This window comes from the organism of the source record quoted next, unplaced genomic scaffold, assembly GCF_019419815.1.
Source record: "Pyrus x bretschneideri cultivar Hongxiangsu unplaced genomic scaffold, Pyrus_bretschneideri_v1 Contig19, whole genome shotgun sequence".
NCBI lineage: Eukaryota > Viridiplantae > Streptophyta > Magnoliopsida > Rosales > Rosaceae > Pyrus > Pyrus x bretschneideri.
In genome coordinates this window covers 7,056,927-7,072,414 of record NW_025999490.1, presented here as the reverse complement: position 1 = coordinate 7,072,414, position 15,488 = coordinate 7,056,927, and the positions used below count along the sequence as shown (strand labels likewise).

The following is a 15,488-nucleotide window of genomic DNA, read 5'->3' as shown; positions in this document are numbered from 1 at the left end:
AAATATAAGGAAAGCAGAGACTACCGTTCTTTCATATCTGTTAAGCTAGTTGAACATCGTAACTAAGAGATTTTTGTGAAATTGAGAGAGGATGATATAGCAGCAGTAGCATTTGCGAATTTGTTATTTCTCTCGAACAAAACTGATACACATGAACATAATTTACAACAAAAACAAGAAGCCTGCAACAGCGTCACCCATCAAGGCTGAGCGACACCCTTTTTCACGAGCATGTCATAAACCCTGTCGATCTTATTAGGTTCAATCTTGAATAGGTGATGGACATCTGATCTTTTACTGACTCTGCCACTGAAGATTTCAATTGATATAACTTCTTGTATCTTAAGGAAAACGGGTGGTGCCAATCTAATCTCGCTGCAGAGGCGTTTCTCCTGCCATGGCACAAAAAAAGTAGATTGTTTCAGAAAGAAAGGCTTTTAACAAATATAACGAGTATAAAAGAACACACCGTATCGAATTTAGGAGCGAGCAGCAATTGTGCTTGCTTATTGACAAACTAATAAGTTGGTAAATGAATACTTACAGCTTCAGACAGTAAATCTGATCCATAAAATCCCATTATATCCATTTCGCTGGCAGAGCCTGAAGTGGCTTGTCCAGCTGGCCTTGTATTTGAGTCCTTGCCAATGCCAACAGACTCCGAGGACATGAACAAATTTGGACCTCCCTGACTGCTTGGACCAACTTGCCCACTTTCCTTTGCTCTGCGAGCACTTTCTTCAGCTTCCCTTCTTCGTTTCTGTACAAGATATCTATCTGCCTCTGCCGATGTACGGCAACCAGCAGTTCTCGCTTCCTGTAAGATTATATTGCAATATTCGTGAAAGGACTTAATAAAGCCATCCGTGATTCCGTATCCACGTGTATTTGTGCGTGTCTGCTATAAGACAACTGTTTGTAGATTAAGAGTGTGATGAGCCAAGTGGAAAAAGCAACCAATAATTGGACATGATTTAGATACTATGCACTAAAACTTTTACGATCAGAGTTGCATGTCTATAGTGTGAAAGGAAAGATCGGCTCTTCTACATGAAAAATGGACAACGCATTCCAATTGGTAACTGAAAATGGATTAATATCCAAGAGCAGTTTGTTCTCAGCCAATTACCATACCTTAAGTTCTTGAATTCTTTTCAAAGTGCGATGCTCTGAAATAACTGTGTGAAGTAATTCGTCATGCTCTTCCTTGGAATGGAAACACATGAAGACATCATATCGTCGACATATAGCCCTTTCTTCAGGTGATAGGTCCTCCTCAAAAGGATTAGGATATAATAAATTTCTTTCTAGTATGAAATCCTTTCTACGCTTCCTCTCATCAAGTCTGCAAACAAATTATCCCCATGAAGGTTAAAACATCAATAGCTTTACACAATAATTGCTGCGTCAAATCTCAACTTCTAGTCATGTTATATTGCTACGTAGTATATAACTCAACGTACATCGAAAATACAAAAAGGAAGTTCAGCCAAAAAATAACACACAAAACAAAAATCCTCATCCGTTGCATTAATGACTAAAGTTCATATTCTTTTTTTTTTTCACTTCATTGTTAACTTGTCCTGCGTTATGCTACATCAAGTTCCATGAAATGAATGGATATGATATACTAATCTGAGTATAAATATGCACCAAAAGCAACTTAGTGAGCGACTACCTCTTTGCATAGATTCGCAACACTTTTAACTTCAGCTCACGCTCCTCATCAGTGTCAGTATCCTTAAACTCCATGTCAGCCAATAGCTGCTCAGAATCGTTATCGTATTCAGGATCGAACTCCTGCCTTTTGGCATTATAGCCACTCTCCACTAAAGAAGGACCCTTACTCCCCAAAGAACTTGGTTTCTTCCCTTTCCTTTCCGCATGAGGATCTGCCAGAAATAATAGTAACAAGTAAGATTCGGGAGTTCATCACTATCGTATAAAATTATGGATCCCACACCAATTCTCTAAACTTAATAAGCATATAGATAGTAGATGTGTAAATGTGTAGACGTTAGCGATAAACAAGAAATATTATTCTTCAGTCACATGATTCCATCTTAAGAGAACATCAGTCATGTGATTTACCTGAAAACAAATGCTCACACATCCAATCAGACGGAGTACAAGCATCATTTATTAGCCTTAGTGTTTAAACTTGTTTCGAATTATGTTAGGACATATAACCAATTTATAGGTGGAAACTTTGCATCACCTTCCAGTTTAATGACACCAGGACCATCTTTAACCTGGGCCATGCTGGATGGTTTCTTGTTACCGGCTGCTGCTGCTGCCACGTTTGCACCACTAGAGCGAAGTCCAGATTCTACATCTGAATTACAGGAAAGCAAAGAATAAACCTGAGAATCGTCCAAGATCATCTTTATTTGATAAAGTCATAAACAGGGAGTCAACGATAGATCTTATCTGACCAGAGTTCATGCTAGACATTAAACGGCCAGAGGGGCCACCTTTGTGCGTATCTTCCACTCTGAGTAAATTAAGAAAATTTCAAAGTTAAAATGTATCATATCATATGTGTACTAATAGTCTAACTCATGAATCTATTGGGATAGTGACCATACTTGGTTCTTGAAGGAGAAAATGGAGATTCCTCCTTCAAATTATGATCCCCCAGTGTAGGAAATCCTATAACAGTCACAAGTATTTGATAATAAGAAAAACTAACACCAAGTATAAAATGAAAAAGAAAATAATCAAAACAACCAGAAGGAATACATAAACTACAAAGTATATACCTCCTAATTCACCAGAATTAATGGCTTTTCTTATTTTAGTAGAAGAGAAATATATAAAAGCTGAATGCGGAAATTCATCTAATATGTGTCTTCCATGAGATTTATCATTAAACGTGAGGACCATTTGTATGAAATCAGCCACCCTATATGCATAAATCTAGCAATACAACAACAATTTTTTAATGAACATGGTACTGGTTCAGAATGGAAGGAAACAAAAATACCTAAACACGGAGAGGTAATTATCACTAACCTTTCTTGTCCTCGCCATGCCCTTTAGCCATAGCAAGAAGCTCCTTTCTATTTTTTCCAACAACATGTGACATGTCCTTGAACAGATATATTCCACAACTTGATTACTTTTGTGAAAAGTTAAAACTCGAATGAGAACTGACTTGTTCAAAATTGCATCATACCGGAAGAGGAAAGTACTGTGAGTTCAAATAAACATTTGTGTAGTGTTCTATGCATTGCTCTTTACTCTTCGTCCCAACATGCTCAGCAACTTCAGCCCAGTTCCCCAATCCATACATTTCAGTTGCCTACAATAACGAATGTATAGAAAAAAGACTGAAACCGGATACAAGTCAAATAGAAAAGGATCGCTAGCAACTTCATTTGAGGGATTAAAAAGCAAATTAAAATACCTCCAGGAGCAGTATTTCATCATCTGCATTCCAGTCTGGGCAAATAAGTGGGAAAGATAAATTGTCCTGTTGAAAGGGAAATGCAAAAGTAAGCGTAAGTGCAGGGAGGGATGCAATTCATTGTCCAAAGTCACTATTATTTGCATCATAACTGGATAAAAACTAGAATAACAACTCTGTCGTGAGAAAAATAAAATATTATAAGGAAATACATTAAAAAATAAACACCTGACCAGACATTTTTTACCATTAGAAAAGCATTTACAAACAAAGTTTCAGTTACATATAATGAACGTTATACTATTAGTTGAAGGGGCAAGTCAAAAGATAAAGTATTAGATGACAATATTCCTCTCAAGTTCTCAACTTCATAGAAAAAGGAAGTCTAACTCTTTAGTTGTTAGATAGTTGCTTAAACAGGGATACACTCATTTCTATCTTAAAGACACTCCATTCACATCACTTGTCAAATAATTACAAACCACGGAGAACTCTACTTAACAAGATATAAGAAAAAAGACACAGATCTTAATACTAACCATAACCCTGTAAGAGTGGTTGCTTTTGTGGGATGTCACCTCAGCTCCAACAGAAAAACACTCTATACACAGGTCAAAATCAGGGCACATACAACACTTGATTCGGACCTTCCCTGTGATGTCTTTATTGCAATAATTGCAGTGGTAATCCCTTTTTCCTTCACTTGTTGCCTGACCTGCACGCAAAATTTCGAAAATTGGAAATGAAATAAAGAATAACAAAGAAAACACAACTTTTTTGGATAATTATAACAAACGAAATAAAGAATGTCATTTAACAAAGACGAGACAGTAATTCTCTGTTGGCATGATTATAACCTCGTACTACCACTATAACAAGAAGTTGAAACAGCAAAGTTATACAAACCATTTGCAATATCTCACTTTTTAACGGATTCAATTGATTACTACATGATAGTGGGGAAAGTACCTGCAGCTGAAGACTCTAAATTTTCTCCAATGGATGCATTCTTTTTTCTCCTTGATCTGCTTGATCAAAAGTTGGTATTCAGATGAAACTTAATAGACGTCTCTAAAAGATAATGAAACACCAGTAGAATCCAAGTAGCAAAAACGGATATTGAGTAAAGAATTCTGTCATAGGACACAGGCAGCCTGATGGGCAGAAAAAAATGCGAAAACTAAAATCAAAACATTTGCAAAATTATAACTCGCTACGTGGGCTTCCCTGCATCTTCCGGGAAAATACAAATCCTACAAGTCATGTGTGATTGACTAAAAATTCAGGCAAGTACACATTTTCCTGTTGACCAAACAGTCAGTTGTTCTCTTGTATAACAATTTAACAAACTATCGATGATTTTAACACAACTAAAGCTCCAAAACGTACCCTGAAATGCCAAAATTTCCCCAAATACCAATCAAAATCCCTAACCACGCAAAGGTCAGATGCAACTTCAAGTAATAATTTACACAAAAAATAACAAAACTTTAATTGAAAAGCAACTACGACCTTTGAGTGGGGTCCTCATCAGAGTGAAAGTTTCCACGAGAACGACCCATATCGTTGTTTCCTGAAGCTGCGAGAGCTCGCGAGCAGCACTACCACCAGCTTGGCTGCTTTAACTGTGCCTGTTCAAACTTCAAACGCACGTATATATCCAAGAAGCCTTCTTCAACCCCCAAAAATTCGAAAACTGTAAATTGAGTTCGACAGTTTCCGAATTGGGATCAAGGGGTCAGTTCAGAAATTCAGACATTGGTGAGATTTTCCCTCTTCTCTGAAGACTTGGGGAATCGGGTTTTTTTTTGTGGCATAAAAAGCTCAAAGCTTTCAGGGGCTGCAAATAATGCCCGGCTTTGAATTTTTGTGTAAATTTGACTATTGAGTGTAGCGCACTAGTTCAGCCAACAGCATCCTTTCCGGATCTTTGATGAGGGTTATGCGAATTCGTAAATGATATCTTTTTATCGTATATTGTACGGTTAATTTTTATTAAATTTTATATTTAATATTAAATAAAATTATTTTAAATAATTTATGATCGCAGATATATAATAAACAGTTAAAATTGACGGATCTCTAAAATCCTCGCAAAGAGGATCCGAATTCAGTTTCGAAACTGGGTTTGTGGGGACTTTGGTTTGCTCAACTTTATCCTTTTTGAAATGCAACGACACCGTCTAGTAAGGCATCTAATGGTATTTCCGTAATACAGAAACGGAACGAGGGGGCTTTGCAACTAACACAATCAAACAAAACCAAGGCGGACGGCGCGGGTGGCGCAAAAAAATTTGAATTCAGACAGCGGCAAAACACCCGGTGCTGACAGAGCCACGTGTCACTCTGCTCCATTCCTCTTCTTTTCAAAAACTCATCCAAACTGCACAGCAGTAGTAGTTGCTCAGTCCCTCCTTCTTCCTCAGAAACCTAGCAGAGCAGAAGAGTAAGTTTGTAGCTTGCAATGAAGCCCTCATCGCGGTACAGCTCGTACGATGCGCGTTCCTCGACCTCCTCGCACTTCTCCGACCCCTCGTCTTCCACAGAGCTCAAGCTCCCCATTTCCTCACGCCCCGTCGTCAAATCCAAGCCCTCGGATCCCAATATCTCCACGATGGTGAAAAAGTTCATGGAAAAGCGGTCGACTTCCAAGGCCAAGCCGATTAACCCGACGGGGCTGGTGATTCCGTCGGATCTGATCGTGGGCGGATTGAAAAAGCCGGCTAGAAACGGGTCGGGTTCGAATTTCGAGGCGCTGGGGAGGAAGCTGTTTGGGAAAGGAGCAGGAACGACCTCGTCCGATAAGAAAAAGGAGGTGAAGGCGTTGACTGAGGTAAAGGGGAACACCAGGACGCTGGCCATGGTGTTGAGGAGTGAGAGAGAGCTCTTGAATTTGAATAAGGAGCAAGAAGTTGAAATTGTCCAGCTTAAATTGATGATTCAAGAAAAGAACAGAGAAGTGAGTTTTATCCCTTACTAATTCTGTTCAAAATATTGATAGTTTTGCATTATTTCTTTGTTCAATCTATGTCTGCATCTATGAAGTAGAAATTAGTGTCGCAAATTTCAAATGTTTCTGTAATTATATCTTTAAAGCTTGATTTTTTGAAATTATTTGTCAGTAAATTGAAGATCTTTCTGAAAATTCAACAGGTTTACAGCTATAAGATTGGACAATTAATAGAGTGCGATTTTTGAAAATTTAGGAATTAAGAAACTAGGAGCAAATTTCAAGACTTTTTTAACAATGAGGCAGTACAGTTCTGATTTTTTGTGATAAATTGGCGGATTTTGGTGCCACTTGTAGATAATGAGGCAGTGGGGTTGTTTGGAAATTGCAGGTGGATAAACTGAAGGATTTGTGTTTGAAGCAAAGGGAAGAAATCAAATCTTTGAAGAGCGCAATTTTGTTCCCGGATGTTATGAATTCTCAGCTTCAAGAGCTGTTGGAGAAGCAGGGGTCAGAACTGAAGCAAGCAAAACAAGTAATCCCAAATCTTCAAAGGCAGGTTTGTTCTCTTACTGGTCAGCTTCAGTGCCTTGCAGAGGATCTTGCAGAGGTATTACCATCAACCTTTTCCAGTTCTTAATTAAACCTTCTATGTCATATTGCAATTTACTGTTAGAGGATTCTTTAGGATGAAAATGCATTGAATTCAGTCTCGTTTGGTTGTTGTTTAGTCCATAGGTAGTTGGTTTGATAATCGTACTTGGGTTATTCACTTGGAGTTGCTTAATAATTCATGGTGTTATTCGACCTTTTCCGGGTGCTGGATAGTTGTTTGTGTAAGAGGTGTCATGTTCATCTGTTAGATGGAACCTTATGTTTTGTTATATGTGGAATATTATGCATATTGTATTCAAGAAACCAAATGCTGGTGTCTGACGAATGTTATATATTGATTAATTTGATTGAGCAGGTGAAGGCAGATAAAGGTTCAGTTAGGGCATGTTTTCGACGTGATGACACTTCTCCAAGCACTCCAACTTATGATGACAAGGAATACTCTAATTCTCATGTAAGTACACCTTATGCTAGCAATCGTTCTTTATATCAGTCAATAGAGTAACAACTTTGTTTTCAATGAGTTTTTAAGTAACAGAAATTGGTAGCAAATTTGTGGTGGTTTTAAGTCATTTTACAAATGGCGATTGTCAATAGGACTTAGATGATCTTAGATTTCATTTCCTCTTTCCTTTCCAATAATAATCTGTTCATTCAACCAGGAGTTCAGCTCTGGTGAACCAGCCAGCCCTGGTAGTCCAGATGACATGTTCCTGAAGGATTTGAATCCTTGCTTGACCCCATTTCCAAAAACAAAGTCCAAGGTGACACAATATTTTGTTTTACTTATTATGTGTTCCGTTGGTTTTACTCGTGTCTTAAATGACTCATAAACCCTACATGCTTTTCAAGGTTGATTGCAAATCGTAAATGTTAAAATTATGGTTGATCTTTTGCAGGAATTTGACGAGATGGGCTACAACTCCCCATATCGACATGATGAAAGCTTATCTGAAAAAAATATGGAGTTTGGATTTAACTCTTGTTCCAGGAAGTTGTCCAAAAGCTCTGATTGTTGCCAGAAGACGGAAACAGAAAGCAGAATAGCACAAGGAAATCGGAGATCGGGTGATGCCAAACCAACTTATGGAAAACAAATTCACCGTAGATTTATCTAGATCAAGGTCATATTGTTTCTATTAGTCGTTTGTTTCCTTCTGTTAGTTTTCCGTCTTTCGGTTCATCTTGGAAGTATTTACTCTGTCAGCTTATACACAAGGTTTACTGTCTGAAAGGTGAAAGTCATTTCACAGTAGAAAATTTTGTACATGCACTTGAAGAGCATGAATAATGAAGAACTGAAGCTTTGCGGATTCCTTTATCTGCTATATACTATCTATTCTGTGCCAGTAACGAGTTTCCTTGAGTTCAATCCATCAAATTACAATATCTTTAGCATTCTTTACTGAACGGACAATAAACAACAATAGGAATACATTCGTCCACAAGACGGAGAAATTTATTTGAATCCACGAGATTGATGTTTGATTCACTTAGCTACTTATAGATGACCCATTGTCATACTTAATTACTGCATCAATTCCATGGCACCTAATGTAAGAGTTCAGGCAAATATTTGGTGTGACAATATGTGCATTGTTGACAGCGAAATTGGGTCTCCCGCGATTGTTGATTCTGATCATCTTGTTCTCAACGCCAGATGGAATGAGACTCCCTGTCGGAAAATGTAGAAAGTCATTCAATAGGAGAGGCATTGGAACAGCATGGCTGATCAAGAAATCTTCAAGATGGTCTATTGATATTGGGGATGCTGATAACTCTGAGTCACTAGGCATCAAGAAAGTTAAGGTTCGGTATGGCTGTGATGTGGCATTTAGCATCTGCAGAAGAATGGCAAATCCGTAGTAAGACTTTGATCGCATATCCGTCACTGCTGCCTGCACATCAGTGGAGTTGAGAGCGTGGACCTGCAGGGAGGGTGCTGATTCCCAGAGCAGGAAGAGAACGACGAGGATGAACAAAGACCTTCGATCCATTATAGAGTACCTAGAGACAGAGAGAATACGTTTTAGGAGATGGAGATTGGAGGGTAAGGATAGGACTGAATCCTCAAGTTATATATGTTAAACCCAGAGAGGAACAAATCGAAAAATATAGGCATGAGTGCTTCATGAGATTCTATTTTATTAGAATTTAGAGACAGTTTGAAGGTAGGTAATGCATGAGGAAGCAACTCTCTTGTAAATTTGAATTATTTTTTGGCACAGATGGGATCAGTTGGCTGGCTTGATGACCTACTAATTATTTGTCAATTGTAGCACATATTCTACCAACTTTCACCCATATGTCTGATTTTTCGTGATTAACAGTGCAGTTGCAAAAGCTCCCGCTTACCGTCGAAGTTCTTAGAAAAAACCGTGCAATGATTTACATGTTATTCAACTTTCTCAAAACTACAAACTTAGCGTAGCCAAGTTGGCTAGAACAATGTATATCCCTTTATTGGCACCAATATGTTCAAAATCTTTCGCGCCAAAGATTAGAATATGGCTCGAATCGAAACTTGATCTGATCTAAAGATGAGGGCATTTTAGGCATTGTAGAGAAAGTAAGGCTTAGCTGAGATTGATCTGTAATTTCGTGGAAGAGAAGGAACGTATATAGTATTAGCATGTTACTTCAACTTTTTCAAAAGATGAGAGTGATGCTGGGCTGTCTGGCTGTCGCTGGAGATCTTTGAAATCCCACTTACAAATGTGGAGTTAAAGCTCGTGGAACCGGACAGCTTCCGTTGAACAATCATGTCTTCTACTTTCCTTTGGGTTCTGCTACCTCTGCTATTTTTGGCTCTAACTCCACAAAGATCTGGTATTATTCAGTTAAAGTAATCATTATCTGTTAACTTTTCGTTATAATTTCCTCAAATTTGATTTATTGTGAAATGAAACTAGGTGGGCAGCTAGATCAGGAATGGTGCATAGCAGATGAGCAGACCCTGGATGAGGAGCTGGAAATGGCAATGAAGTGGGCGTGTGAAGCGGGAGGTGCAGACTGCAGCAAGATACAAGAAAACCAAGAATGCTTCTGGCCTAATACTACGCAGCACCATGCCTCTTATGCCTTCAACAATTACTATCAAAGATTCAAGCAGCAAGGAGCAACTTGCTACTTCAATTCTGCCGCATTGGTCACTGCCCTTGATCCAAGTAATAATTCTTGAGATTTAAACTCTCTTAATTAGCATGCAGTTGTTTCCACTTGCTTAGATCGACGATATTTTATTTCAAGTTCCTCTACTTTACAGAGAGGAAAATTCGAACTAAGTTGCAATGGAACATGTACATTGTTTTGGGCAACTGACCTAATTCTGTGCTCAGATTGATCCTTCAATGAGTTACTATTCATTAGTTTGTTTGATATTTAACAAATACCATAATTCTTTCTTCTTTTATCTCTTTTAATTGCAGGTGATAATTCGTGCAAGTTTGAGTATCTTCCTTGAGGAAAAGCTTGGGAAGATTTGCAGTCAAAGTTTTTAAGATTTGCATTTGTGGGATCACATACAGATCCAATGAATTTTTGTTTTTTTAATTTCTATTCAATGAGCGTTGCCATAAATTTATTTTCCCAAAAATGTTGTGATCTGATCGATGCATTGACTCCTCGCAAATTTTGGGTGGGCTATGCATTAAACTAGATAGTGGCCTTTGGATTCAGACACTAGGCCCAATTAATTTTTCTTATATATATAAAGGCCACGTTTTCTGCTTTCCGAATCACAAAAAATATTTGGGCCGGTATCAAAAAGGTTGTCCATAGCCATGTTTTCGCAAAAACTTTCCCCCGAGAAATTGAACGTGCGCATTTAAGCTGCCTAAGATGATGTGTCACATAATTTTAAATATGTTTTAGTTCACTTAAATTTGAATATCACTTACATAAAAAAGAAGGTGAACTTATTTGCGGCCTTCCTCTCCCCCCCACCCCCGCCCCCCCTCATCAAAATTGTGTTTTTGCCAGAGCCCTACAGGGTCAAGTCATACCTCCTCTCCACTCCATCCCTATCTCTCTCGAACTCTCAAGTCTCCATTAACCATTTTCTGGTGCGGCTCATCATAGTATCATCATCTGATCGGATTGCATCGTTGCGTGCGCTCGCTCGCTCTCTCTCTCTCTCTCTCTCTCTCGCTTGTTGCACAGCACGGATCCCAACCGTCCTTTTAGATCTCAAGCATGTTTCAATATCATCAATAAAATTCATACCACCGCCCACATTAGGAGAAGAAAATATAGATTAATCCATTATCCCACACCATGCACGTTTATTGCTTATATAAGAACTTTTTCACCAATAATTAGGAATTAATACAATACAAAGGTCTTTGTGTAATCTTACGGATTATTAGAAGCTACTCCCGTAAGTATGGCTGGTGCATAACTAGCTACGTACTAGCTAGGGCATAGCTCATTCTTGTTTGCTTCTCCAAGAAACTTGCTTACGAGTCAATCTAATCGTGCATCTTTAAAACAGTAAGAACAACTTTTTTTAAACTAAAATGCCACGCACGGTAATGATATATATATATATATATATATTGGTCATGTATCGTCAAAATTAGAAGCATGATTATTGATGACCATGATGATGAATAAATTTATCCTCCAAAACTCATAGCTAGTAATATGTGAATGAAACACAAAAACAAGTAAACCACCTTACCGACCATCGATAATTCGAGAGGGACAACCAGTAACACTAAACCACTAACCAAATCCAAAACAAATAATTCAAATAAAATGACCCACCATCACCATGCATAATCATTCTTGTACCATTTACATTCATCAGCATCTTTTGTTCTTAATTTTTCTTTAATTTCGTTCTTATTTTCTTTCTAGCTCTTCATGATTGTGCACCCAGAAGAAAAGAAGAAAGCGGTCATCATGAATTCCACCAGGACCAGCAATAGATATCATTTAATGGTAGAATTTAAGGCCCTCACCTTATCTCACGACCTTTCTCGGAACAACTATTGCGGCCTCTACCTAGAAACAGAGAGATTTTTTAGGGTGATGGCGGTATATTACGTATTTTTATATAAATAATGAGATATATGTGTTAAAAGATTAATAACTTAAAAATTAAAATTTTCATCATTTACATTAAAACATATAATGAACCATCCGTATTTCCATCACAATTAAAAATTTCTTTTCGAAACAATTTAAATTAGAGGGAAAAAAAATAAAGTATTGCCTCTTGCTTTTTAAAATAATTGTGGAAAGTCTCCTACCTAGGCACTATGGTTCTGCATTTTACATTTTCAAGAAAGAAAGATCGAAGTGGCCTTAATTGCAGTCAAAGTTTTGAGTCTAATCAAGTTATGTGACGAGACAGACTAAAAATATATATATATACAACCGATTACATAATATAAATAACAAATATTCTAAATATAAATTTTAAAAGTAATGAAAAAGATTTATATAAAACAAATACTTTTGCAATAACGTTATAGGTTAATAAAATAAAAATATATTTTGTCCACATATATTCTTATTTTATTTATACAAAACACGAAATATTAGAATTGAGTAAAAAAAAAAAGGCATTAAATCATTTAATGCCCGTCATTAAGTGGATGATGAGGTGCCCTTTACTCCTTGGTCTAATAGTCTTTTGCTTTTCACCACTTGGCAGGCCTTTGCATGCTGGCAGCAAAGATCCTAGTTAGAATCAGATGTTATTTAAAATGATATAAAAATATAATATAAAAAGATAGTATGAATATAATTACAGTAGTGCAGTGGAAGTAGATGTTAGGTGGGTGAGTGATGATAGTGTATAATTGCTGGGTCTGAGCGGGGTGTTGTGCTGGTTTTAGACTTTCTTCTTCGTGCTCTTTTTTCAACTGCTTCTCAAAGCACTTGTAGTTTTAGGCTTTTGGCAGAGTAAATTTTTGGGGAAGAAGAATGAGCTACTTGGGTGTTGGTGTGAGTCCTGGGAAAGTTCCGGTGTATCACAGCACCAACTTAAAAGTGATTGATCGGAGGGTGAGGGTGGCCGAGTTGGTTTTGAGGTGTGTAATCTGCGGTCTAGGAGTTGTTGCTGCTGCTCTTGTAGGGACTGATACTCAGATCAAAGAGATCTTCACTGTCCAGAAGAAGGCTAAATTTACAGACATGAAAGCTCTTGTGTACGTACATCCCGAATCCTCCTCCTCATCTCACTCTCTCTCTTTCTCTGGATGGTCGTATTATGTATGATAGGGAAATAATTTTTATTTGTTCTTTAAGTTTCTTTGATTTATTCAACCTGATCACTAGAAATAAGCAATAACTTGCGAAAATCACTTCTGTATTGAGAATTTTCTTCCTTTTCCTAGCTATTTGAGTTATTTTAATTTACCTAATTTTATTTTTATAATATAGGTTTTTGGTGGTGGCTAATGGGATAGTTGCTGCCTACTCTTTGGTGCAAGTGATGCGTTGTGTTGTGAGCATGGTTAGAGGCAATGTGCTCTTCAGCAAGCCCATAGCTTGGATCATTTTCTCGGGCGATCAGGTAAACTTAATCGATTATTTACATCTTAAATTACTAAGTAGCTATTTTTAGAGTTAAAAAGGACGAATAACTACTCAACTTTAGGGGCCGACAAGGATTTAGAGCTTCAAAGATGACGATTAGTGAAAATCAGCTTCAAGTTTTATCCACTTTATCACTTAACATTAATGACGTCATCACTTAACGCTCATAACATTGTCACTCAGCGCAGATGGGTTAACGGTTGTTAATTTTCAATATTTTAAGTCCTTATTTAGAAGGGTAATGTCAGACTAAATTTGTACATAAAGTTTTAGAAATTAAGAGGCATGAAAGTTGATAATTGATTTATTACTTAAACATTTATTAACGTGTTAATTTTCAAATTTAGTCTTCAAATTTAATTTTTTTAGCATTACCTGATTTAAAATATTTTAAAAGATTGAAACCAATTTAGAATCAATCCCCTTTTAATTAGTTATGCGTTATCTTCTTTTTTTTTTTTATATATACAAATAAGTAGCTCCTTTTATTTCGTCCTACTAATTATAACTATTATTTGTGGGTAGTTTTTGGCGTCTTTTAAGTCCATTCAGTGTACTCATTGACTTGAGGAAGTAGTTTATACCTACTCCTGTGGAAGGAGAAGAATTCCCTCAACGAACGGATGTCTTTGTGACAATATTTCAAGACAATCTCTTGTAATTGATTTGAGATACCTTTATACTGATATTTTCGACATAGATATGCATGTTATACTGTATCAAGTTTGTGATTGTGCATTAACCTTGCAAAAATAAACTGTAGTCAGTCAGCAGAAAATCCTTACCTACTCTTAATTAATCAGAATTTAATACTTAATTGATGTGTTAAAGAGGTGTAAGCAATTTGTGTGTGTAATGTAGGTGATGGCATATGTGAGTGTAGCAGCAGTAGGAGCTGCGGCACAGTCGGCGGTGTTTGCAAAGTTGGGACAGCCAGAGCTGCAATGGATGAAGATATGCAATATGTATGACAAGTTTTGCAACCAAGTTGGGGAGGGAATTGCCAGCGCATTATTGGTCAGTCTAAGCACTGTGCTGCTCTCTTGTGTTTCTGCTTTCAATCTCTTCCGCTTGTACGGTGGCAACAAGAACAAGACCGCCTCCAGGTGGTAGGCCGGCCGGCTTTACTAGTAGGACCCACCAAGAGTCCAAGACCAACCAGTTGCATGTAACTAAAAGACTAGTCTCCTTTTACTTGGGAAATTGATGGCCTTGTTCTTGTGTGTGATGTCATGATGTGATCGATATATATATATGATTGAGAAACTGTAGGCTCTTTACTGTCTTTGAATGTTAAAATAAAATTGAGAGCTCGCTAGGTTCTTGTAGAGTTTACATTTTATGCGGTTGTTCTCCTGATGAATTATATCTACTTTGGAGTTTCAGTTATTATGAAGGTGAGGTTCTGGGGAGAGATTGCTTGGTATCTGCTAACAGATGTAAACGTTTTCGTTTGTATTTAATGAAACTTTAAATTTTTCGTTCGTATTTAATGAAATTTTTATCGTTGAAAAAAAAAAAATGAAACACCCTTTTATCCCTCAAGTAGGCCTGTAAGTTGGGCCGGATCGGACCGGAAGAGTAGCTGCTAAGGCCCTGTCTGGCCCTAAAATTTTTACCCAAGGTTAAACGATCCGGCTCAGGTCGATTCTATTGAAAATAGTAAGGCCTAAGTCTTAGCCAGAGCCTGCAATGAACATCTGCAGAACATTTTCCCAACTGATCATGGAATAGATATTGACAAATGACAATCACAATAGTGTTTCTGATTTATAGCTTAATCCCTATGAAATTTAAAAAAAAAAAAATCACTAAAAGGGAACTACTTTTATTAGCACTTCAAAAAACTTTAATAGAGATTTTTTTCTTTCTAGATATAAAAATTTTGAAGCATACAATTAGACTTTTAAAGTACCAATAACAATTCTTAATCAAAATTACGACTTTATTTGAAAATGAATTCTT

General features: G+C 37.2%; 5 protein-coding genes across 5 annotated transcripts; 3 read left to right on the top strand and 2 right to left on the bottom strand.

Moving 5' to 3' along the window:
- Nucleotides 1-70: 70 nt before the first annotated feature.
- On the bottom strand, nt 71-5,339 carry LOC103933905 (transcriptional adapter ADA2b). The gene is made up of 13 exons (XM_009343928.3): nt 4,922-5,339; nt 4,379-4,434; nt 3,949-4,124; nt 3,410-3,475; nt 3,179-3,304; nt 3,016-3,091; nt 2,589-2,652; nt 2,436-2,494; nt 2,219-2,335; nt 1,679-1,892; nt 1,135-1,345; nt 545-817; nt 71-392 (listed from the first exon to the last, which is right to left on the bottom strand). The coding sequence occupies exons 1-13, from the start codon at nt 4,969-4,971 to the stop codon at nt 201-203; spliced, it is 1,680 nt and encodes a 559-aa protein (XP_009342203.2). The 5' UTR covers nt 4,972-5,339; the 3' UTR covers nt 71-200.
- A 368-nt stretch (nt 5,340-5,707) lies between these two features.
- LOC103934785 lies at nt 5,708-8,323 on the top strand. The gene is made up of 5 exons (XM_009344843.3): nt 5,708-6,368; nt 6,751-6,969; nt 7,330-7,428; nt 7,637-7,738; nt 7,874-8,323. Exons 1-5 carry the CDS (start codon nt 5,874-5,876, stop codon nt 8,090-8,092), a joined length of 1,134 nt encoding a protein of 377 aa, XP_009343118.2. The 5' UTR covers nt 5,708-5,873; the 3' UTR covers nt 8,093-8,323.
- A 131-nt stretch (nt 8,324-8,454) lies between these two features.
- On the bottom strand, nt 8,455-9,262 carry LOC103935698. The gene has a single exon (XM_009345826.3). The coding sequence runs from the start codon at nt 8,969-8,971 to the stop codon at nt 8,468-8,470; it is 504 nt and encodes a 167-aa protein (XP_009344101.1). The 5' UTR covers nt 8,972-9,262; the 3' UTR covers nt 8,455-8,467.
- Nucleotides 9,263-9,624: 362 nt separating this feature from the next.
- On the top strand, nt 9,625-10,605 carry LOC103936611 (PLASMODESMATA CALLOSE-BINDING PROTEIN 5-like). The gene is made up of 3 exons (XM_018646764.2): nt 9,625-9,803; nt 9,887-10,141; nt 10,403-10,605. The coding sequence occupies exons 1-3, from the start codon at nt 9,737-9,739 to the stop codon at nt 10,435-10,437; spliced, it is 357 nt and encodes a 118-aa protein (XP_018502280.2). The 5' UTR covers nt 9,625-9,736; the 3' UTR covers nt 10,438-10,605.
- Nucleotides 10,606-12,766: 2,161 nt separating this feature from the next.
- On the top strand, nt 12,767-15,011 carry LOC103937497 (CASP-like protein 2B1). Its single transcript, XM_009347772.3, has 3 exons — nt 12,767-13,132; nt 13,368-13,500; nt 14,385-15,011. Exons 1-3 carry the CDS (start codon nt 12,909-12,911, stop codon nt 14,634-14,636), a joined length of 609 nt encoding a protein of 202 aa, XP_009346047.1. The 5' UTR covers nt 12,767-12,908; the 3' UTR covers nt 14,637-15,011.
- The last annotated feature ends 477 nt before the right edge of the window (nt 15,012-15,488 follow it).